General features: G+C 45.3%; 1 protein-coding gene across 1 annotated transcript; it reads right to left on the bottom strand.

Annotated features, from left to right (window-relative positions):
- Positions 1–2,962: 2,962 nt before the first annotated feature.
- On the bottom strand, positions 2,963–12,892 carry cercam (cerebral endothelial cell adhesion molecule). The gene is made up of 12 exons (XM_084486302.1): positions 12,499–12,892; positions 11,773–11,883; positions 10,943–11,060; positions 10,348–10,482; positions 9,720–9,924; positions 9,134–9,253; positions 8,487–8,563; positions 8,008–8,114; positions 6,931–7,063; positions 6,432–6,559; positions 5,309–5,512; positions 2,963–3,273 (listed from the first exon to the last, which is right to left on the bottom strand). The coding sequence occupies exons 1-12, from the start codon at positions 12,699–12,701 to the stop codon at positions 3,039–3,041; spliced, it is 1,776 nt and encodes a 591-aa protein (XP_084342428.1). The 5' UTR covers positions 12,702–12,892; the 3' UTR covers positions 2,963–3,038.
- Between the last annotated feature and the right edge of the window lie 13,033 nt (positions 12,893–25,925).

Raw genomic sequence — 25,925 nt, forward strand, 5'->3', positions numbered from 1 at the left:
CCACGCTCCAGCTGTCAAGTAAACTCAAACTTTATACATTGTATAACTAGTCTTATAGAATATCCACGGCTATGCAATACTTGTTAAGAAGTAACAAATGAGCTTGACTTTAGCGTAAGCACAAAATGCTTGCTATCTCAAAATAACCCCTCAGAATGTATTCACGGTATAACGAGGTTATACACTTACTTGCAATACTCGATATAGCTAGTTTCCGTACAAAGTGTAAATGCGAGGCAGTAGTTGTGGAAGTACCTTAAGCCGATCGAAATCGTCTGCTCAGTTGAGAGAAGTCTTCCTGTGCATCAAAGACGTGGAGCACGTGGAATTTGCACTTTTGAGGAACCGTCTAAGAATATAATGTGCTGCACAAAAGTGTAAAAAAAAATGTTGCTGTTATTTTGAGGTAGGATTTAGGTGTAAAATAAAATTATTATCAGGTTTCCCATGTGCCTTGGTAATAATTGCATTCCCTTTTTTACATTTTCATATCATTGAGAGCTGCTGCAACTGCGACTATTTCTGATGTGTGCATTTAGGGCAACAGCTGTTGATATATATCAGCCCTAAATGGCTGACTACCCATCCAAGCAAAAGAACATCAGGTCACATCTGTTCACCAAAGATACGAAGTGTGGGCTTAGAGAAATAGCAAATTGGGCTTGCACAAGGGCCCGTTTATATATATATATATATATCTTCACTTTTTATTTACATGAGACATCAGACACGACTAATCCATGTCAGCCAATTATTAATTATTAGGGTTAGTACTGGGCACAGTGAAGAACAAACGGCCCCAAAATTTAGATTTGAAGACACATAAATGGAAAGATAGAACATACAGCAGAGATAAACATTAAAAGGCTTACCTCTAACTTTTGTGGGACATTCCCTTACACTCACTATGAAGCCCCCCTAGAGACGGTGAACCAATAGGAAGCTGTGTTGACATCCCCTCCCACAGTGGGATCGCTTAAGTTCATACAGACCAGCTTCTGGCCAATAACACTCGACCATCCGCTCTATCCCCCTCTCTCTCCCTCTCTTTAGAAATGATCCTGCGTATCCTGAAAGACACGGGGGAGTGTGCGGTGGAGGTGGATAATGTATCCCCTTCCATATATTTGAACCATGTCACTATTATGGCAGCTGACTCACTCTTTCTCTCTCTGACTCACTGTCCCTCAGCGTCCATCTCTCTGCTGTGTGCTTGTGCAAGTGAAAGTGTATGTGTAAGTTTAACTGCCATCAGCCAACTCCACAATCTTGAACGACTGTCCATAACGCAATAATGATAGAAAAGATGCTTTTTGCTATTTCTCATTCATGATTTATTGCACAGATTTCTTTAAATTTATCAGAATGTCAGAAAGTGTTTTGAATGCATATTATGCATTGCGCAATATCGTCAACAACGTCAAAAGAAGGTTCTAAGGTTCTAAATGACAACATTTTAAAATAGAGAAATACAACTGAAGACACAAGGAGAATGAACCTAGATCACTACATGAAGAGTGGATGAGACTCCTTGAAGCTTCTATTTGGTTAAAATATAAAAAAATACTTTTAAAAAAAAGACTCCCAGTGATTCTGCTCATTGTAAGATAAAGAAAAAATGAAAATAAAAATTATTATTCTCAACTATTCAGTTGAACACTTGTGAACACGAAACAAATGTCACTTTATATTTTAAAATGCAATCAAAACCAAACAAAGACATGCTTGGTTAAAATATCGGTTGATGGAGACTACAATTGGACAGAATGATCAACTCAAATAGTAACCCCCTAGTTTGGTAAATGTTTTAATAATAACAAAGTATAGATTGTACTATTTTCCCTATTTTCTCTCAATCCAAACATTTGTTGAAGCTTCAACATGTTAATTAATTGAATGCAAAATAGAGTTATAATGGATCTTGGTTTCAATATTAATAACCCAGGGAATAATACAATAAATTAAAGATATCCAAGCAGGGCTGTACGCCATTATGTTAATATGTATTTGGTCTTATCATACATTAATTCAGTACTACTCTAGGAGAAGATGCAAATGTTGCTAATTCTGGAGTTGTAATAAACGGCAAGCAGGAGGTACAACCACAAGAACGAGAACAAAGAACGAGATAGAATGTCAAAAAGCAAGATATCTTCAGACTCTTCCCCCTGTACAAAGCACATGAATTGCAAGGCACTGTTTATGCATTGCAGGTAAGAAAAGGCCACCATTTTTTTTAAACAAGATTATACACAGTTTATATAAATTCAGTTTTCGATTTTCTCTATACAAAAACACACAACATCCATATGGAGGAATATTATTCATATACAAAGGAAGGATACTTTGTTTCGGTGCCCGTTCTGTGAGGCACAGCAAATGGAGTGTATCATTTAGTATCAAATGTAATCTCTATTCTACACAAAAAAAAACGTAAAAATTGGTCATAGGCCCAATTTGATCATGCAATCATAAGAAACCGTCACACAACCATTCACACACAGTATAAAATACAAAAACAAATGTTCAGCAGAATAAAAATAGTCGACATGTTTATGAGTGAAACAGGCTTTAAATTAGCTTTGACGTGTCAGATATTCCTTTGAATGGGATTTCATTGTCTTAACCTTGTAACATTGCAACTCTCGCAGAAAACACACCTGTGTACCAAATACTACCTAACTTGGTAGCATGTGTGAGTATGCGACTAGAAAAACAAAATACTGACTCTTTCCATCCACAAGATGGCATCAATGCACATCGCCCCACAGGTTGCATAAAACACAGGGACAATCTAACACTATTTGTGTACCATGAGCTTTAGAAGGCCATCGCCATAGAGGACTCTTCAAAGAACCCCTTATCTCACCTGACGTCACCTGACACCAAACTGACCAATGGCGGGAGCTCCCGTCACGAGATCAAGGGAACATTCTCTTTTCCAGAAGCCTAATCTCCCCGACCCCCCCCCCCCCCACGATCTTTTTTTTCCGCTTTCACCAGCCTCCTCCGAGTGACATTTGACCCCTCCTCCTCGTCTACAGTTCATCCTTGTAAGCGTTAGACAGCATCTCGGGTTGCTGCGCCGCCCCTTTAAGAGTCTTCTGCGAGCCCCTCCAGTCGGTGCGGACGGCGTCGTCGTCCCACAGCGTGGAGGTCTCCGTGTCGCTGACCCACGCCGGGTCACCGGCGTAGTGGCAGGGCTGCACCAGCAGGGGGCGCGTGCTGAAGGCCTGCAGGTTGCGGTTGGGGTAGTGGGCCTTGTGCGCCTCGCTGGGGAAACGCCACAGGTCGTCACGTCAATGATATGTTAGTGATAACGTTATGTTAATAATGTCTTAGACGACAATTTTTGCACTAATGTTATCCAGAGTAGTCTTGTTTACTTTAAGTCTTTGGCGGTGTTAAGGGTAACTGCTCTGGGTGGGGCGTGGTTTGTCGTGATTTTGTCAAAAAGGAATTGCCAACTAGGCAAGCATGTCCGGTGAGCATCAGCCAGCCAGTAGGCAGGACAGAAAACAGGCAGACAGAGGCCACTTCATGGCTGGCAGGGAGCCATTTGTCTACAGATGGCGGAGCCAAAAGGCGTTGTCGAGCTTTGTGGTTTTGCGAGTCTGTTAGGTGCACATCATATTTCATACTGGACATGTGGCCTCACTCGTCCATACACCTCGTCTGGTGGGGCCACCGGGACAGAGCTTAATGTTTTGTAAAAACAATCTCTCTCTTTCTTTCCCTCTTGACTACGGCTTTAAAACAAGTCACTTTGGGCAAAGCATATGTTGTGGCATACATTGATGTCAAATAATGTGTTTGTTTCATCCCACTTAACCACCTTGTGTGTGCAGCAAACAGACCCCATGTGTGCATAAGAATATATCTTTCTTTAATGCATTCTTTCTTTACTCAATGTCTGCGACCTGCTTTGATTTTAATATTAACAGTAAAACCCTTTTTTATTATTATGCATATTCTCTTGTTTTTTGTATGAATATATTTCAGTACGCACTATTCTGTGATACAATCATTTTTTAGTGTTTGCTTACGTAATGTCGATCACACTAGCATGTCTTCACCTCTAGATGGCAGCACACTCACAATGATGACGGCTGTAGGCTCTTCATGTTGAAGATAAATAAACTTCCTTGCAAAGGCGGTGATTCACCTTCTCTTTGGTGTGCTTGGATTTTTTCCAACTACTGTTTGCCCACTGTTGCATACACTGTAACAGGTCATTTAAGATAATTAGCTTTGAGCAAACATGAAATGGTAAAAAGATCAAAAGTTAAGTAAGGAAGAAATAGCAGACACTATCCTGCTGATTAAAGAGATACTAAGAGTAAAAAAGTGGCAATTTTTCGATTAATTAGAGGGTAGTTTTTACATACAAGACTGCAACACAGATTTGACTGGATTTAGATCCCAAGACCCAACTAACATACGCCAACAATGAACTGGCTTTGAAAAAAGCCAGGGAGATGTTGGAGGAGAGGAGCATGATTAGGCAAAAAGGAAATGTCAATGTTGAGCAGTTCCAGAAAAAACAAAAAAAACATAAATCATCTGCTTCTAACTATCCCCTGCTGTCTATGAGTTTGATTAACTCTTCCTGGGAAAACACGAAGTAAACTGGAGGCTTTCCACGTTTCCATCTTTCCCATGCATTTCTATCCAAAAACAAAACGATGATTGAAGACCTGCAATGATGTGTGTTGTGGAACAAAATCACTGCACATCTAAATTGGATTAGAGTAGTAGAAAACAATCATTGGATGTAATGGATTAATCTTTGATACTGCTACTTGGGGGCATGTTTAACGGCAGTTGGACACCAGTTCCTTAGCAGGTAAGTAAACCCCAAAATCCCTTTTTTGGTTAAAAATGGTGTTGCTGTTGGTGAACATTTCAGTGTTATTTTTGGCTAACATTTATAAAATGTTCAACGGGGGAAATTCGTAGTAAAGTACAAGCAGTCTGCTACTTTTTCGACTGTGGTAGTTTTCTATCGGCTGCATGTCCTAGCTCAAATGAGTGTGACAAGGGTTTTGTCAACATTTGACCACTCCCATTCTAACTGCGCCTATGGAACCAATGTTTTTTAACTTGTAGGCATAAGTTCTCAAGCTAAATATTCCCCTTTTATCTGTGAAACCATAATTATATGTAAATATATGTGTAACAAATACACAAAACGGTACAACTGAAATGTATGTCCGATAATCTGCAGATGACCATGAAGCAGAAAATCACATGAGTGCATTTAAGTGTGTGTGTGTGTGTGTGTGTGTGTGCCTCTCCGGGTACCTACCTGGGGTGCTTGTCGTACATGATGGGCAGGAACTCGTCCACGGGGAGCATCTTGGACAGCGGCTCTGCGTTGAGCAGCTTCTGGGCACCCTGCAGCGAGATGGCGTAGGACAGCGTCCAGTAGGAGTAGTCGGCCGTCACCAGGTTGTGCACGTTCGCCACCTCCTCCTCCTGGCCCGGGTTCACCTGCTTCCTGCCCAGGTAACTATGGCAACGGGTTCGAGAAACAGACAACGGGGTGGGGTTGAGGAGGAGGAGGAGGAGGAGCCACACGCGTCGTACTTTCATGCGTTTATTATCGTTTTTTTGTTATTGCGTTTGCGCTCACCATGCTCACGCCAGTTGGACGCTCGAAAAATGTATTTTTTTGAACAAGCATGTGTTCTGCACGTGTGGAGAAAAATGCGTCCGCTTCTCAGACAAAAATGTGGAACAAATGCTGTCCTCACAAAATGGGGGTTACATTTGAAGAGATACCTTTGTGGAAAACCCTGTGTCGTGTAATTCATGTGGTCCATCTGATTTATATCACATTTATGTATTTCAATATCGTGTTTTATGGACTACATTTTTCTGCAATTATGTGTTGCCAAAAACCAGGCTGAAGTCTAAAAGCAGCTGTGCCTTTTCCCTCCGGGCCACACAGCTATGGAACCTCTTACCTGAGGATAAGAACAGGCGGTAATCTCCTGTCTCTTAAGTCTCCCGTTTCAAAGCCTGCTTAAAGACCCACCGTTTTAGTAATTCTTTGAACTGTTAAGCTACTCTTTGGTTTGCTTTTCTGTAGTGTAGTTTTGTTCTGTTGTTTGCCTCTTTGGAAGCACTTTGTAACTTCCATTAAGAAAATCGCTTTATAAATTAAGGTTTTAATGAACATTACTTTCACGCATATAGAGACATTATGCACACATAGTCAAATATGTGAATCGACACCTAACATTGGTGCAAATGATCAAAGCTATAATTAGAGGAATATCTCCAGCTCCTTCCTTCTCCCCCTGCCTTTTCTTCTCCCTCTCCCTCCCCCCCCCGCTCTTTCTCCTTCTTCCTCTCCCTCTCAACCTCCTCCCTCTCTTTCTACTCCTCCCTCTCAACCTCCTCTCCCTCCTCCCTCGCCCTCTTACATGATGTCCCAATCTAGCTTGGCCTTCTCCACCTCCTCCATCAGTCTCAGGACCCGCCGCTTGAAGTTGGCCTGGAAACGCACGTCGTCCTCAAAGACCAGAGCCTTGTCCAACTGCTGGTCCACCATCTGGGGACCAGAGGATAGCACCAATACATATAAATATGAATAAAACATGTGCGTAAATATTACTAGTCTTTATTACATTGACACTCTTATTACATAGAAACTACATTTATTACAAGATTGTGAATACGGCAAGTTTCCTCTATGAAGGTATAATGGAAATGCATCAAATGCATGTGTGTGTGTGTGTGTGTGTGTGTGTGTGTGTGTGTGTGTGTGTGTGTGTGTGTGTGTGTGTGTGTGTGTGTCTGTGCGTGCCGCCTGTGTGTGTGTGTGTGTGTGTGTGTGTGTGTGTGTGTGTGTGTGTGTGTGTGTGTGTGTGTGTGTGTGTGTGTGTGTGTGTGTGTGTGTGTGTGTGCGCGCGCCCCCCTCACCTCCTTCCAGACAAAGTAGTGGCTGAGGAAGCAGCCCACCTCGCCCTTGGTCAGGGTGCGCCCGGAGTAGGGGTCATAGTACCCGGGCAGCAGGTCCACGCCCAGCAGCTTAATGTCACTGCTGTTCAGAGCACTGCGGCACACGGACACACGACACGCCGTTAACGCACCACGCACACACAAACACACGCGCCGTGACAGACCGTTATCGTTGGAAGGAGGACTGCGCCGGTCGATCGGGCAAAGACCCGGAACCAGCAGGGTTTGGGACCGAATAATGAACGTGCGGGGGGGGGGGGGGGGGTGGGGTTAGCACTGTGTGCATTGACATTCGGGAAATGATGTTCCATGAAATCCATTGTAATCTCAGGTTATTTCAGTATATTGATTTCCTCCTATTTCTCCCAAGCCGATCTAATGGGCGGAGTCTATCTTCCCTCCTGGCTACGTGGCCAAGCGTGGTCAATTACCGACGCTCACGTGGCTCAGGCACTGACCAATACTCTGCACGCCCGTATTACAGCACCGGTGATGCTGTATGAAGCTACGGTGTTTCAGACTTTGGAGGTACAAAGTACAAACTACACAGAACTGCAAGGGGGGGAGGGGGGCGGGAGGGGATTCAGTCCTCGCCCCTAGAATCCTACGTCTTTCTAAGAATGAGTATATAAGCTGACTTTGAGGAATATATGAATGTACATTTTCCTAGATATTTGGTAGGTGCGTAGTGGACACATTCCTCTGGGACATTTTTAGATCCATTGTTGGATCACTTTTTAAAACGCTTCACATCCAGAGCACCACAGGACCTAGCCATACTTTGTCCCAGTTAGTCCCAGAAATCACACACGGACCCATAGCTTACACACACCTCTATGTACAATCAGTCTGTCATCCAAAGCAACTGACACGTGTGAATTCTCACACATGCCTACAGGGCAGGCTGCAGACGTCGGGGGGATCAAACCCAAGAACCCTTTGCGCCGGGTGTCCGACGACTCTAATCCTCTAGCGTACTGCCGGACTGATGAGAACGTTCTGAACCCGTGCCACGCGATCCCTCGCCCTTTGACTCACTTTCCGTCCACGGCGTCCACCACCTTGACGTCCACCTCCAGCTCGTTGAGGGAGAACAGCATCCTCTCGCGGCGGTCGGCACGGCGACGCAGGTTGATCAGGTAGATCTGTGGAGCGGAGGGGCGGAGTCTCGTCAGGCTGGAGGCCGGCAGGACGCCGGAGCATCGGAACTACGCCAACTATTCTTCCGTAACGCACCGTTTCGCTTATTCTTCAAAGTTTGTTCGAGGAAGCTCTCTCGCCAAGTTGTAAGATAAACGATTAAACGAAAGATGAATTCACATGAATGGATTATTATCTGTCATCTCCGACCCAGGTCTGGCTCGGACCGGCTCCTACCTGCGGTCTTTATCAAACCCTTGACCTCCTGACCCAGCTCCTCTTCGTCTGAACGCGGGTCCTGTGTGCGGTCGACGCTATGATGAGGAGACCCCTACAGTATGAGTAAGGATGCGAGGACCCGTGAGGGGACATCTCACCTCGTCGAAGCCCAGCAGGTCCCTCTGTTTGGGGAACACGTGCACATAGCGGGAGGGGTGCATCCGGGGGCCCTCGACTGTTGGAAGGACAGGGAGGAGCGGTGGAACACGTTGACTCAAAGCAGCCCGTAAATGTACATCAACAGAGGCACACCTCGGAGAAGAAGAACTGAGATAACCCTGATCATGTTTAGGTGAATGAATGGATGAGGAGTGAGTGTATCGACCAACAGAAGCCTGGATCAAGCAGCAGCCCTGACCATTCATATACATGCAAATAACGCACCAGTAACATGTAGGTCCTCTTGGCAGAGACTGTAATTCTTCTAGTTGCCTTTAGGTGGTTCACGGTGAATACTTACATGTAGTCTATAGCCTGAAATGAATTGAGGCCATTGGCTACTGCGACGCGGCTATTCAAGTCCCGCCCTTAATGTGCTGAATACAGAACATTAACCAATGGGTGACGTCAGACCCTAGGTCCATATATATTTCTATTTCTGTCCATGGCATGGATCCATCAATCCATCCATCTGTTCATATATCTATACTTGTCCTATCCATCTGCGTATGTCTGTGCATATGTATGTATGCGTCATGCGGTGTATGTAATAGATGTGACGTTCAGTAAATGCAGCTGGGCTTACTGATGGACTCCAGGTGTACGTGGACAAAGTTGAGGCGGTCGTCCTCCAGCGTGTGGTGGGGCTTGGCCGGTACGTTCAGGTAGCCGTAGCGCTCCTTGTTGCACAGGTACATCTGGATGTCTGAGAGGGGAAAAGGACACGTCAATGAATCATTGTTTTTTTTTTTCATCCTAATCATTTCATCGTGCATAAACTTGCAGTATTTTCAACAGCAGCCTACACATTTTGTTCAGCATGATACAAACCTTTTTTCGAATATGAATATATTTAAATAGGCTTGAGTATTAAACCCCATTCAGCAATGGCTAAACCAACCCAAACATTACAATAACCACTGCACCTGCACACGCCACACTAACAACACTAACAACACTAACAACCCTACACACAGTGGTGCTACGTGTGCATGTCCGGGCAGTGCATCCGTATGCTCTGTTACGACCACATCTACGGGTCATCTTTTCTACGTTTAACACCTCTCCGTTCCCCTCTCTCACTCCCTCACCTCAAAGCGTTCCCTACCACCCAATCGTCAAAACAACAACAACAACAACAACAACATCACTCGAGCTCTCCCCGACCGAACCTGCGGCTCTGCAGGAGAAGGCGAAGACGATGATGTCGTCGTAGGGCCAGGAGTAGTCTGCGTGCGGCGGGTAGAAGGCCAGCTCCTTCATGCCCTGCTTCCTGAGGTCCAGCAGCATGGTGGAGTGCACCATGGGCACCGGGTAGCAGCCCAGCCGCTGGCGGTGCCGCGTGGGGAAGTACTCGGCCGTGCGCCGGTAGTAGCCCTGGAGCAGGTGGAGGTGTCGGGTGGTGGGGAGGGAGGGAGGGTGGAGGGAGGTAGGAACATCAAGGTCGTTTTATGAACGGGTTTATCCGAACCCTTTGGATCTCGGTGTGCCGTCGGCACACAACCGTGTTTATAGTGAGTCTGACCTGGCACCGCTTATTGATGATCAATGGAAACACTGAGCCACATACAAATGATCTGATAATATAAATAACAGGAAAAAATGGAAAATGACCAAGGAGCTACTATAAGTGTATCGTATTATGTTTTAAAGCTCCATTCAATGCCATCAATGGAAATGTGACCTAATTGTTTGACTCAAAGCTAAAAGTACATTCCTCTCCTTCCTGTGTGTTATCTGCATTCCATTGGCCAAAAGGTATCAGGCGCTGTCTGATTGGTCAATGGAGTGACCGGTCACCTGGGGAGTGATGCCACACCAGTAGTTTGAATAGGCGCCCGGTGAGTCCAGCATGGGAGCGATGACGGACTTGTTCTCCGCTATCATCAGGTTTAGTGTGTCCGGGTTGGTCACAATGTTGTCTGTGTCTGCAAACTGAAACAGAGAGGGAGAGGGAGGACGTCACAAAGAGAGACAGGGAGAGACAGAGAGAGAGACACAGAGAGACGGAGAGAGACAGAGAGAGACACAGAGAGAGTCAGAGAGACACAGAGAGAGTCAGAGAGACACAGAGAGACGGAGAGAGACAGAGAGAGCAACGGAGAGAGAGACACAGAGAGAGTCAGAGAGAGACACAGAGAGACAGAGAGACAGAGAGACAGACACATAGCCAGAGGAACAGCAAGCGTATTACAGACGAAGAAAGAGTGAGAATAATCAATTCATGAAACGCAAACAAACTAGGATAAGATTAAAAGTTTAAAACATATAATTAACTGTTCAATTCATCAAATGTAACACAACAACCCATCCCAAATCTGAATCGTTATCCAACTCAGATGTGATCTCAGGATACAGTTAAAATCCAGACGGTGAGCCTTGTTGAAGTGTTTACCATGATGTAGTCAGCCCAACGTTTCCTGGCAAAGTTCAGCGCGGCTTGTTTGAGCTTCATGACATACTCATATCTGCTGTTAGGCCAGTGCTTCGGACCCAGCTCCCCGGCATAGGACCTGAAGGAGAACAGGGAGCCGGCGGAGACCGGGTCACCATGGTTACAATGGGAAGCATAGACGTTGAATTCAACAATGACGACATTGACGAGGGACAAGTGTTAATTCAACAGAAATGTGACATGATTTAAAACAATGGAGCATTTGTAGTCTTTGAGTCGGGCATTACATTAGTTTGATGTCTTTTAAAGACTACACATTTAAGAAGAGCAAACAAGTTATGAATAAAAAACAACAACGACATTGGTACACAAGGATAGCATGAGATGAAACAACCTTTTCCATATTGCAATACATTTAAGGGCATGTCCTTTCATTGTAAATCCTTCAGAAAAGGTCAATATCACCACACCACTCATATACGATAAACGATGATATTGAAATATTGATCGGCCCCATGTCAATACACTAATGATCACGTAATATCGCTAACGCACTAAATACAACTAATCATAATTACAATACAACGGCACACACACACACACACACACACACACACACACACACACACACACACACACACACACATACACACACACACACACACACACAATAACACACGCATGGTGATGTATGGATGGATATGGATAATTGCTACTTGATTTCTACGGACGGTCGTCTTAGCTGAAAAGGTTCAAAAGATAAAAAGCTAAAGACGTTTTCCTGGCCTCCTTGTTGCGAATGGACGCGGTGTAGGGTCCATTCTACTTACGTGGGCTGGTCCATGGGCCTCCACTCTACATAGTGGTAGTGTTTCTGCACGACGGTCAGCCACTCTCTGAGGATAGCTGTGGTGTTGTCTAGGTTGTGGTCTGTGGCTGCCCTGTAACATAAATTACAGCTAATTAAATACAGGCAAGTTGTCAGTTCCGCCGTTTATTTCATAGATTACAGTTCAAATGTTGTTTAAATTGTAGGGGAAACGTTGATTGAAACAACTTGCGGGGGGTTTATGTTTATGGTGTCACTTTGACTGCACAACATTCATATTCAGATGACTATTGATCCCTCTGGAAATTGGTTCTTTGGAGGTGTATCAGGATAGATGTACATGTAACGTAAGAAACATATTTCTTTCATGACCGTTTAAGGCCTATGCCTCATTATGATCCATAGGCAATATATAAACCGTGTCGAAATGATATGTCGAGTGCGAATAAAGGCTTTTCCATTCGTGTTGGTTATCGTTGTTGGTTATACTTATTAAAAAATAAGTATGTACAGAGTCCCCGATGTTAGACTGAAAGGGTACTCGTGTCCAAATCATGCTGATTAATCTGGAAGTTATTTGGGACAAGATGCATCTTGGGACTAGATGCATTCTGAATGCATCTAGAGGATATTGATAGGTAGTGCTTTCGACCTTTTGACCGACGACTAAGGGACGCATAACAAAGAGGCTTGGCATGCAAAACCATATCCCATGCAAGTGACCCACCATACAGAGATGCGACTTTTGGGGTAGTTGAGGTTCTCCAGAGCCCCCAGGTAGTAGGGCAGGGAGTGTGCTGCGTTCCGCGCTATGATCGCTATAACCACCGTCGGCGGCTGCATCTTGGACTCTTCGGGATATTTCTCTTCGGCAAAGTAACATTCTGTCCGTGACACGAAGATCACCAAGCCAAAGAACCAGATCAACATCGTGAACGTCGTTGCTTCTCCGACGCGCTCCGGGGCTCCTGTCCGCGTCAGCAATACAGGAAAAGGGCTTTCCTAACTTTCCAGCTCCCCTCCTCTCTATCCATGCAGCCTAGACGCTCCTTTTCCAAGACCCCTGTGCCAGAGTTTTACATTACAACTTCCGCATTAAACGACAGCCAAACATAACTTAAGAGATATATGTGACGGATTTGATCTCCCCCTGTTTGGTTGGTTTGGTTATGTGACGGTACGATGATACTTTATTGGCCAAAGGCATTCTTTCCATAGCAACACAGATCACTCGTTCGCATCTGTCTAGATTGGCAATTGTCCTAAATCTTTGAAGGCTTAGGTAGGCGATCCATTAACTGTCCTTACTTGGAAATGTGGCATTCCGTTAAACTGCCTGCAGTTCCATCGAGTCGCCAGCAGATGGGGTTTATGGTCTAAAACACGTCATTGAACCCAAACTCATCCCCAAACTAAAAAATAACTAAATAATTGTCGCACTTACAGAATGACAATTATCTGTAAAATCTTTTCAATTACAACAAAAATAATAAAAGTAAAGATGTTGGAAGTGATGGAAGGGACAAATGTTTCCCAAGCACTTATAAATACAGATTGGACTAGCTTAGTAGACTAGCCTTCAGTCTCCCTAGATCTCCCACATCCTTAAGTGTCATCAACAACAGGAATAACCACCTTCTGCTAATGTCTAACACCACTACCCTCCGTGTGGCCGGTATTGTCAAAGAAACAGCGTGGTTTCCATTTCCCCCAACACAGCTCTTGTAGCGCGCGTACCGTTGGAGTAGTTCAATAAAGACCTGCGTTTTACCTCCTGAATCTATCTTCATTACTATGCTATATCCCAATGGGGTGTTTGAGAGGGGACGTTGGGGTGAATAGAGAGAGGGGAAGCAGAAATCTGGAAAGCCAGGAATGAGGGGCGGCCCACAATAAGGAACGTGATCTAAAGGTCTGAGGGTCAAAGAGATCTCGCCCATTCATGACTCCCTGAGTGTCCTGTGCTATTCTTTCTATTCTCTCGCTTTCCCTCTCTTTCTGTCTCACTCACACACACACACACACACACACACACACACACACACACCATCTTGTCCGCTCAATAGCACGTTCCCAGCATCCGTGGTCCGGAGGGTTCAACATCAGGTCCCCTAACTTTTCACAACCAGGTCAAGAGGTCAGGGCCCGGTTGGGGGCCCCTGTGTGTGTGTGTGTGTGTGTGTGTGTGTGGGGGGGGGGGGGGGGGGTGGGATGGGTGTGTGTGTGTGTGTGTGTGCACATGTGTGGGTTGATCTGATTAGTTTTTGTATGCATCCATGAGGGCGCAGCAGAGAAGAGTATGTGTGAAAAGTCAAAGACATGGGGGTGAATGAAATGTTTCAGAGTTTACAAAATCAATGGAAACGTGAATTGAAATGTGTTATTTATCAGAGAGAAATAACGGAAAGGAAGGACGCAGGGGAGACTGGGAATGAGCAGTCCCGTTCTGAAGAGTCCTGGGGGAGCCGAGGGCCTTGAGTGTGGGTCCTAGTGCGTTGTGGGAAGCTTCAATTCATTGATTCTATTACCGAGTCTTAAAGCACCGTGGGGGGTCTTCCACGGGCCCCTGGAACTATAGGCATTCATACACACATTACATCACACACACACACACACACACACACACACACACACACACACACACACACACACACACACACAGCCTTCTTCACACACCAGCACCCCCCCCCACACACACACACACACACACACACACACAAAACACAAACAAAACGTGTACATTGCGGCAAAGGTTAGAATATCAAAACCTGCAGTAATCCTTTATTAGGAAATGAAAAAGCTTTCAGGCCCAATGCAAAGAAAATGGCTGCCGCTTTGGGTTAGAAGTGTGTGGGTGTATGGCTGTGTGTGTATGTGTGTGTGTGTGTTTGTCTTTGTGTGTGTGTGTGTGTGTGTGTGTGTGTGTGTGTGTGTGTGTGTGTGTATGTGTGTCTTTGTGTGTTGTGTGTGTATGTGTGTCTTTGTGTGTTGTGTTGTGTGTGTGTGTGTGTGTGTGTGTGTGTGTGGATGTGTGTCTTTGTGTGTTGTGTGTGTGTGTGTGTGTGTGTGTGTGTGTGTGTGTGTGTGTGTGTGTGGATGTGTGTCTTTGTGTGTGTGTGTGTGTGTGTGTGTGTGGATGTGTGTCTTTGTGTGTGTGTGTGTGTGTGTGTGTGTGTGTGTGTGGATGTGTGTTGTGTGTGTTGTGTGTGGATGTGTGTCTTTGTGTGTTGTGTGTGTGTGTGTGTGTGTCTTTATGGTGGGGGTGGGGTGGCCAGCGTCCCGTCATGGCATTCTTAGAACCTTTATTGCTGAGGCGATAATCAATACTGTTCCCATAGAGACGTCTTTTGGCTGCCGAGTTCAATACTTGTCACTCAGCGTATGGACCACAGGCCTTCTTACTCAGCACCCTCCCCCCTGTCTGTGTGTCTGTTGGCCTGTCTGTCTGTCTGTCTGTCTGTCTGTCTGTCGGCTCGTCTGTGTGTCTGAGTGTGTCTGTCATTTTGCTTGTCTCTTTCGTAATAAAGGATATTGTTTGTAACATCATGATAATAGATATTGTGTAACACCATAATAAAGGACATTGGGTAACACTGTGATAACGGTCATTGTGTAACACCATGATAATAGATATTGTGTAACACCGTGATAAATGTCATGGTGTTACACCATAATGAAGGACATTGTGTAGCACCATTATGAAGCAGTGTGTGTGACCACTGTATATCGGTATCTGTCTATGCTCATCATCTGAGGCAACCCGTCAGAATGCTTTACTGTGATCCACGACAGCAAATGTAAGACAGGGAGGTTTGGAGGAGTTGCCAGCAGTATAGGTAAATTGACCCGTGGGATTTTACCTCAGGTGGCCAATACTGCAGTTTGACCGAAGCACTTACACATAATTGCCTCTGTGAAAAAATAAATAACTGACCTGTGTCTGTCAGGACAAGTCAAGGCCCACTTGGTCAGCACAAGATGGATCCCAGGCAGAGTCGGCTCATGTGACCATAAGACAACCAAAAATGGAAGATTATTCAAAACGTTGCATTAACATGAACCCACGCGAACCATTTCATTTTTCAACTGAGATGACATTTGTCGAGGGAGAATCTAACACAGACCACCGTGGTATACCTCCCCACAGTATACGCCTTCGTAAGTCTGGAGTACGTACAAATATATACAGAAGAGGAAAGCAACACTTCGCCTGCTGCTTAATTAGCTGAACATGTAAACAGACAGAGAGACAGCGGACAGACAGACAGATCAATAGACAGACAGAGCTCGATAACAGAATCAATTGATGGATTTATTTATTTATTTCTCATTTGTTTTAGAGAGAGAACTATTTCGTTTAGCGTCCTGCTTCCGCTGATCCCTGCCTTTTACACTATCGGACCAGATATCAGAGGCAGACATACTGACCTTATCTCATGTGAAGAAGCACTCACAGGAATCCTTTATGTGTGTCATGGGTGTAGTTGGTGGCATCAGTTGGTTTAGCATTGCGCAGGCTATACATCAACATCAAAGAGTCTCCTGAAATTACATATTTAACAGCTAAAGTGTATACCGGTGCAAGTAGGTATACCTCTGTAGGTATAAGTACTGATGTATTTCTCTGTAGGTATAAGTACTGAGGTTTACCTCCTTAGGTATAAGTACTGATGTATTTCTCCGTAGGTATAAGTACTGAGGTGTCCCTCCGTAGGTATAAGTACTGAGGTCTACCTCCTTAGGTGTAAGTAAGAGAACGAGACGAGGAGGACAGCACTTTCCCCCTGGCTCCCTCTCATCTCATCCGAGTCTCACCGCTCTCTCCCTGGATGATGCTGTCTGTCGCGCTGTTGCCAGGCAACCCAGCAGCAACTGTCAAAGAATTCTGGGGAATGGTTGAATGTTTGGGCAGCGGTGAGGGTGGGGGTGTGGGTGGTGTGTGGCTCTATGGTATGGGCCCATCAGGGGAGAGCTGCAATATTGTAGGAAAGCCTTGGTTCGTTTAGTTAATTTGCCTTTTATGTTTGAAGAACAATGTCTTTTGTCCATCCTGTGTGATAGTGCAAGCCTATTAAACCCACTCTTTCGCTGAGCTAAATCTGTTTGGATGACAAATGGCATTAAAGAGGCGCTTCACCACAGTTCTGAAACTAGACTCTGATCACTATAATGTCAACCAAGGTTTGTGATGATCTTATGGTCCCCGTTCCTGGATCTGCACCCAGCTAAAACACCTCTCTCCACTTCTGTATTACATGGACCTGATAGAAATGTACACAGCTACAACATTCAGAGGTATACTTCCTGCAAATACCTTCATCTCAGAACCATTGTAATTTAAATATCATACTCTATATAGTAACCCTATATGCTCTATAGTACTATACCCTATAAAGTAACAGTATAATGTATAGTAGTTTACCATATATAGTAACCCTATGCTCTATAGTACTATACCCTATAAAGTAACAGTATAATGTATAGTAGTTTACCATATATAGTAACCCTATGCTCTATAGTACTATACCCTATAAAGTAACAGTATAATGTATAGTAGTTTACCATATATAGTAACCCTATGCTCTATAGTACTATACCCTATAAAGTAACAGTATAATGTATAGTAGTTTACCATATATAGTAACCCTATGCTCTATAGTACTATACCCTATAAAGTAACAGTATAATGTATAGTAGTTTACCATATATAGTAACCCTATGCTCTATAGTACTATATCCTATATAGTAACACTAAAATGTATAGTAGTATCCCACTAGTAGTCCTATAGTATATAGTACTATACCCTAGTAACCCTATAGTGTATAGTAGGATCCTATATAGTAACACTATAGTGTATAGTAGTGTATAGTACTATAGCCTAGTCCTATATTGTATATTATCCTAGCCCTATACTGTATAGAAGTATAACCTAGCTCTATAGTGTATAGCAGTCTACGCTTGCCCTATACTGTACTATACTCTAGCCCTATACTGTACTGTACTCTAGCCCTATACTGTACTATACCCTAGCCGTATAGTACTATATCCTAGCCCTATAGTGCATATTACCCTAGCCATATAGTGTATAGTAGTATACCCTACTGTATATTACCCTAGCCCTATAGTGTCTAGTGTCACAGCCTAGTATGCTAGTGTATAGCAGTATGCTCTGTCCTATAGCTAGTAGGTGCTAGCTGGTTGAGCCTCGGCGGCGATCTCAGGAGGACTATCAGAAGGCTATTAGTAATACTGCTGGACAGGTGCAGAGTGGAGTCGCTCTACCAGAGCACTTTAACCAGTACCCTTGGCACTATTTCTGTTTACCCTCTACCCTCCCATTAACCTTCTTCTAATGACCCGCCATCCCCTTCAATCGCTGTTAGCATATCCCTCTGCAGCTGCATTCCCTATCTACCTCTCTCTCTCATTCTCTCTGCCTCTCTCTCTCTCTTCTCTCTCCCTCTCTCTTATGTACCCTTCTTTCTCCCTCACTCTCTCTCTCCGTCTCTATATCGCTCTCTATCTCCCTCACACTATCTCTCACCTCTTCTCCCCCCTCTCTCCCTCTCCCCCCCTCGATTTCTCACATCTCCCCCTTCCCATCTTCCTCCCTCTCCCTATCTCTCAGCTCTCTCTCTCTCCGTCTCCCCCCTCTACCTCCCTCTCTCCTTCCCTCTATCTCTCGGCTCTCTCTCTCCCTCTCCCCCCTCTACCTCTCTCTCTCCCTCCCTCGAACACTCAGCTCTCTCTCTCTCTCCGTCTCCCCCCTCTACCTCTCTCTCTCTCTCTCTCTCTCTCTCCCCCTCCCTCTCTCTCACCTCTCCATCAGCCTTGGCCTACCAGCAGGGGTGAGGTGCCTTCACTGAGGGGGGTGTATTCAAAGGGCTTCCCTGTTCCCATTGTCCTTTAACTGCTCTCCATCTCTCGGAGGGGCCGTTTGGTTGCCGGGCCCTCGCCGGGCCCCTCTCTCTCCTCCCCGCCAGGCCCTTTAAGCCTGCGGGTTAAACATTGATTTGTGAATGGAGCGAAGCACAGTGACCCCTGCTTAGAGCGCCGCAGCCCCCTACTGTTTGTGTGTGTACACACACACACACCCCTCGACTATACACCACCACGACCCACGATGGCGACATGAAAGCAACACTGAGCTAATAAGGCTCCCGCGTCCGCGGCCGGCGAGAAACCGCCGCCACCGAACGCATTCTGGTCGTCATGCCAACCGCTCGCGATGATTACCATTTTATTTGCGGGTGTCATCCTCGCGGCTCACAGCCAGAGAATCCAAAAACAATTAACCTTCTGAAGGGAGGACGTGTTTTTTTTTTTTGCGGATAACCACCTGTTCTCACTTCTAACTCGACGAGCGGCAGAGAGCATTGCGACTCTTCAAAATAAGGGTTTACGTTAAGGCTTTGAATGCCACACATGTTGGTTTTTCATTCGTTTTTCCCTAATATAATAAATGACAAAATGGACAAAATCTATAGCTCACACATCCAGCTGTCCTTCAGTTTAAATTTAAACCACCTCTCTAAAGTATACATAAGAGTGAAACGACTTGATCGAAGCGGACACAGGTGTGTTGATGCCTGGTCGACGTCTCGCGATAATCACGCACGCATCTTATATCCAGGGGGAAAGCCCAGGTGATTACACGGCGCGAGCGCGGAGAAGCCCCTCTTGACTCGCTCAGTTTCCCGCCTCTGGAGGAGTCGAACATGAAAAGGCGGAGCGCTCGCTGAAGAGAAGCTCGAGCTCGAGGGTTTTCTGCTTTCCACCGTTCAAAGGAGCAGTGAATGAGTGAGCGGGCTGAATGAATGAAAGAGAGAAAAGGCGCGCGGGGACAGAGAGAGGCGCGCCGCGGATCAGCAGAGGTTAACTTAACGCTGCTTCAGAGGATGAAAAGGGAAGGGGGAAAAAAAACAAAAAAGGAATCAGCTTTAAGGAGGAGGAGGACCCCCTGCGTCCGGGGCGGGATCAGCGAGGATGATTTATTAGAGAGAGAGAGAGAGAGAGAGAGAGAGAGAGAGAGAGAGAGAGAGAGAGGGGGGGGGGGGGGGGGGGGGGTGAGATGTGGTAGAGAGAGCGAGAGGGAGAGACAGTGAGTGAGAGAGGGGGAAGAGAGAGGCAGAGAGAGAGAGCGAGAGAGCGGGTCCCTTCCCCTTATAGGCTGTAGGCATCATGCTATACGCGCGAAAATGCTGCAGTCTAAGTGCTGATGTCTGTAAGAATTAAATGTATTTCATTACATTTTATTTCATTGATATCAAATAATGTCAACCAGACGCAAGATGGGTCAAATGGGATGGGGTGACTTCTGTGCATTCTTAAAGAGCTGAATTGTATAGAATACGGCCCTGAATTTAAGCTAACCATCTGACGCATGTCGAGAGGCCTCGAGGTTCGTTTAATTCAATGTGCACCAAATCATTTTAAATCTCCTCTAATGGGATGAGAAATGTATAAAATGCAACCTATTCAATGAATGATTATGTGTTGCTTGTATATAAAAAAAAAAAAAAAAAGGAACGAAACTAGATGCAAGTGTGGCATGCAGTTTTTGCAGCTGACTATCAAATTCTACTTTTTGAATCAACATTAAAGTTCCCAAAGTAAAACATTTAAACGCTTGGGATTGAACATATAGCCCCCAATGGCGACATCATGCCCCTTGAACAAGTCACGCATCTGTCAAACGGTGACAAATCCTCTCTCTCTCTCTCTCTCTCTCTCTCTCTCTCTCTCTCCTCAACAGACCATTTAGTTATTTTAGTTGATACATTTTGTTTCCACAGGCGGATCTATAGCTCGTGTCCCCTGGCACTGTCCGCCCAGAGAGGAATACAGATCACTTTGTGTTGATTAGTGAAACATGGTAATGAAGAGCCCGCTCTATGCCCGCGTGCCTGGTTACGGCGTTGCACTAGTTTGCTCACACAAGAGAAACACACACGTCACGCAGCGCGCCCAGGACGTTTTGGCGCAGAGTAAACACTGTCGGGTTTGTAATCTCTCGCTTTTTTTTTTTTCTTAGGGCTAGGAAAATGGGGCTGTTGTGTCTTTAAGAGGGGTTTCTGGTCCCTCCATCGCAGCTGCTGGTCTCTGTGTGTGTGTGTGTGTGTGTGTGTGTGTGTGTGTGGTGTGTGTGTGTGTGTGTGTGTGTGTGTGTGTGTGTGTGTGTGTGTGTGTGTATGTGTGTGTGTGTGTGTGTGTGTGTGTGTGTGTGTGTGCGCGCGCGCCCGCGCACGCACACACATGAGTGGTGTGTTGTGTGCGTGCATGTGTGTGCGTGCGCGCGCCCGTGCGTGCGTGCGTGCGTGCGTGTGTGTGTGACACAGAGGACAGCGGAGATTCATTACTTCAGCGGTACAATGGACATTTATCACCCCATGGCGTTATTCAAATTCAGTACCAAGCGAAGACCTTCCCCACTCTCTCTCCGTCCGTCGCAGCAGCAGCAACGTATTGTTGGGTCCGGGCTTAAGACGAGCCAGCAGGGCAAGGAGCCGGAGCAGTAGTCGGTGCGTTACACACCAGGAGGAGGTGGTGCGAGCAGCGTCCACCCGTCCGGAGGAGGAGACACCGAGGAGGAGGACACTATACTGGCATCGCCGCCGGGGACCTTAGCTCTCTCCATCTCTCCCAGCCCGGGCTGAACGCGTGTCGCCTCCTCTGCTCCTCTCATCCTCCTCTTCTCTCTGCTTCTCCTTCGTCCGTTTTTTTTTTTTTTTTTTTATCCCTTATTTGTTGTTATTCTCATTAAACGGAGCGTAGGATAGTCGACGCACGTCGTGGGGGGATTTGGCCCAAGGACGCACTGGAACTAACGTTTTTCCTCCTTTCCCTCCCTCTCTTCGACTCCATCAGCGGAAACCGCCCGGGGGGGGGAAGAGACCGATCCGTCCCTTACTTTTTTTGTCCGTGTCTTTGCAGGAGAGAACGGTAGCCTATAGCCTTAATGTACAGTGTGTGTGCGAACGGGGGAATCGGTGGGAATCGTATTTATGGTGCTGCTCCAGAACTGAACAGTCATCCTCTGCCTCTCCTATATCGATGTCACTACAGGTGCAGAAATGGTGCGAAATGTCTTTCTTTCTCTTTCCTCCCCTGACGTCGTCCTCCTCAACGTATAGCCTGCGCCTCTGTAACGTGCAGACGCCGCTTTGTAAGGCGCGCGGTGTAGCCTCGCTGCAGGAGGAGGCAGATGACATTCTACTGAGACGCGGGGGCCGTTCAGCCATTTTAGGCCCCTCCGAATCCGTGGAGGGACTTGGGGTTAACTTTAGCCTTTTATCGAGGATTGTGCGTCTTTAAGAAGCAGGAAAGGGAGGAGGGGGAGGCTGAAAGTACCTCTTATGTGTGCACGCTTTTCACACGTCGTTCTCCTCAGTGGTTTTATGGGGGGGGGGGGGGGGGGAGGGGGGGCTGAAATAAGTAAAGGAAACGTGGTTAGAATCAGGGGCACTAGATGTATTGATAGTATTCCTGAGTGGCTTGTACTTTGCTTACATGGAAATGTTTTTTTTTTTAAACGGTTAGAAAGATAAAGGCAGTTAAAGTAGGCCCTGCGTGTTGAGGATTTGTTTTATTAGGAGTTATCTTTCTGTGCATTTAATTACACCGTAGTAGTGCAATTAATTGCATCTTTACGTTTACGTTGTATATTACGGGCATAGGCCTACAGTGTGACCGGCAGTAAGTAGCATCATTTGTGAGGCACAAGGATGTAAGAATGCATAACAAAGAGAATGGGAAATAATGCCCATTAAGCTAATGCGACCTCCCTCACAGCGAGCGACCAAACTTTTCCATGCATTCTCATCGAAAACAGAGCAGATGTGCCGGCTATACATTCGATGTACACATCCTACAGACTGCAAGGGGGGGGGGGGGGGGGCAGGTGCACGCGGGGCCTAATGTCCATAGAACTGCACCTGCATCTTGTGAGCACATTCAGTGAACCGAGGCATGTATTTATTTGTCTTGTTTTGTCTTCTGACGACCCTGTTTAGAGTCTTTAGCGGCTGATTGTCCAAACGCAATTCTTGAGTCACGTCAAAACTCAACCGCAAGAATTGTGTATGGACATCTGTTGCTGCGGACTCCAATTCATCACTTTGCTGTCTGTCGGTCAAACGACATGTCAACGTTGGCCCCGGATTCCGGGATATGTAGGCCTGTAATTCAAAGAAATGTTATTGAAAATGGTAATGATTCAGGTAAGGAACAAATTCAAATTTGCATATCTTGTAGCCGGACGTGGTATTGGGCCAATAAAGTGGAGGGAACATAATCTTTGCCTCATGTGATGTGTTCTCCGCATGTGCGTTTCCCTTTGCCCCGATTGGTATTTACACTTTGTCGAAAATCTAATCTAGCCTGTTTGTTTTAAATGGCAACTATCGATGGGGAGCATTGATGTATCGACGCTTCAACAAATTGTATAAAACAGTTAGTTGTCTCCGTGCATATCGACGCGTGTGGCCTATGGGACCTGGAATGGTTTAAGATGGGTCCGATCGTAAAGAAAACAGCCCAAATACCGTCCAACGAGGAGACGAGCCGTGATTCATCTTACAATGCAATTGTTACACCTTTTCTTTAGAAACAAATGTGCAAAAAGCTCGTTCAGTAGTAAAGAGGGTAGGCCTATAATGCATTCTCAATTCTCAAAGGCATTGTAGGCCTATAGGCCTCTAGCCTGGGATGCACAAAAAAGGCATTCCTTTTATTTTCTTTATCCTTTTAAACAAAACGTGACTTTGAGACATCGTTTATTGGAGCGGATTATTATTTAAATACATAATCTAGTTTGTATTTTTTGTCCCACAAGGAGTAACAAGGCTCCAGCAAACAAGGCCTCTGACGACGTTACTCACTAACGTTAGGAGACACGCCACTATCACGTGGCACCTCCTTCTCCCCTTTGATGTTCACTATTTTCGTTTCACTATTAATTGTTTTTGGATCACGATGGTGGTAGGCCTACTGTATGCCCATTTGTAACATTACTATTGGGATTTTTTTTTTGACGTTTAAAATGAATGTAGGAATCATTCATCATTGAATGTATACAATATAAATAAATAAGAATTTATCGATTCTCTTCGAAAACTACGGGTTTCTTAGCTTAATTGACCAAACCAGTATGCATAGGCCTACACCAGTATGTCCAGTGTATTCTAGGTCAGTATATGGAGTTATGTCCATTATAAATATCACAACACACACCCAATTAATATGTGGCTTATAAAGAGATTGAAAATGGTTTGATGATTGCAAAACACTGGCTTTCTGAGTTGTTCAAATGAAATATAGTTAGGATGTTAAGACCGTGTTTGGTTTATCATTTGTCAGAAATAAGGAACAAATTGTAAAAAGTAAATGTTGGTTTACCCCGACAAAATACTGTGATAAAAAATGTACGTTAAAATGTATATTTTACATTAATCCATCCATACTCCACTTCAACGTGGAGGCTGACTAACATGAGCTGGTTTAGGCCCTTTCATTTGCCACAGTTCGTATACTGAAATCATGAAAATATCACAAACACAAGTGTGGATTATAGGCCTAAATCCTTGAAATCGCATTTTCATCATTAATACCTCAATACGACTATTCTGTGTTCCATTCGATTAGGCAGTGGATTATTTTATACATTAGGACGATATTGTTTAAATACCAAACTATGTCTTTACAACAGCATCCGTTATGCCTGGGGGTCAGCACCACAACATGAGCTGTAACATAATAATTAGAAAGATGCATGACTGTTAAGTTGAGACAGGACAGGGCAGGGGTGGCTTTTCTAAAGGAAAAGCTGTCCCTCTGTTGTTTATCGTCCGATAGAAACGCACATTCAATTGCATCCTATAGGCTGCATGATGTAAAGATTATCACTCAGGGTGAGGTTTACACACATTCGTCCTGCGTCCAGCCCAGGGGCTGCAGAGAGATGCTCCCTGCATTTAATTCTCCTGAACATTAGAGTACAAGCTGACTGGTTGATGATAATTGTTTTGAGACTCGCTCCCTGATGCTCTATTTCTGCTGGAGTAAATGTCCAATGTTAAGGCTCCACTGACCGGCTTCAATAATAAAATATCCGAAACAATAACGAATAGTGGTACAAACATTAAATGGCCGGACTGTTTTGGTCCCGAAAACGCGTGAAAGGTTAAATGTAAAGGCCTGTATAGGTTTGCCATATTGCCATATGTCAGGACGGGCCTGTATTTGCATTTGGCAAATGAGCCTCACAGCTGGTGCTTTAAATAGGTCTGCTGTTTATTTTAGTTAATACTAAATGTGCTTAAATAGGCCTGTAGGGGGGATTAAATAGATATACAACTACTGGAGCTCCTACACATCAAATGAGCATCGCGCTTTGTCCCGTCTTCATATCAAAAGTGGAAAAGAAGCCGAAAATTCTATTTCGTTCCAAATCCCGTTTTTTTCGAATCCTCTGAGCGTTCGTCGGCCTCGCGCTGCCCGCTCAGAGCCCGCCACAGAAAGGTCACGCGCGCGTGCGTTCTTTCATCCTCCTCCATTACATAAGCTATAGTCCCCTGCAACGCACGCACGCGCGCGCGTACACACACACACACACACACACACACACACACACACACACACACACACACACACACACACACACACACACACACACACACACACACACACACACACACACACACACACACACACACACACACACAACGACAGGTTAGCTGCGAGTGGAACGCTACATTTTCTCACTCTCGCTTTCTATAAGACCTCTCAGGACGAATTAGCATTTTCTTTCTCCCGGCCATTATCGGCCAGTTTCCCGTTGCAAATCGGACTCCACAACCGAGAAAAAGGCTTTTGGTCGCCGCAGGCGTTTTCGGGGAGGGCGACCCCGAGGCTAGACCGCGACCCCCCGCAGCGGCGCTGGAGGTTTCCCGCCAGTCCCCTCTGCGTTCTGCTGGTTGGGCCCATAGAAACGCCAGGGAGTCCCTGAAGTCCCGTCTAATCACCCTAAAACTCAAATCCGATCACCCAGCTGGGCTGTAATCGATCCGATATATCTGAGGGAATTATCGAAGCGTGATGTAAAAATACCTAATTTATTGAGTGAAACATTATGGTAATGTCTGCATTCTTTTGGT

This window comes from Micromesistius poutassou (assembly GCF_964030765.1).
Source record: "Micromesistius poutassou genome assembly, chromosome: 22".
NCBI lineage: Eukaryota > Metazoa > Chordata > Actinopteri > Gadiformes > Gadidae > Micromesistius > Micromesistius poutassou.

Excerpts from the sequence above, each read along its gene's own strand:
- cercam (XM_084486302.1), bottom strand. The coding sequence starts at position 12,701 with ATGTTGATCTGGTTCTTTGGCTTGGTGATCTTCGTGTCACGGACAGAA. Across the intron at positions 8,564-9,133 it reads CGTACACCTGGAGTCCATCA|TCGAGGGCCCCCGGATGCAC; the intron begins GTAAGCCCAGCT and ends TCCTTCCAACAG. Across the intron at positions 3,274-5,308 it reads ATGTACGACAAGCACCCCAG|CGAGGCGCACAAGGCCCACT; the intron begins GTAGGTACCCGG and ends GCGTTTCCCCAG.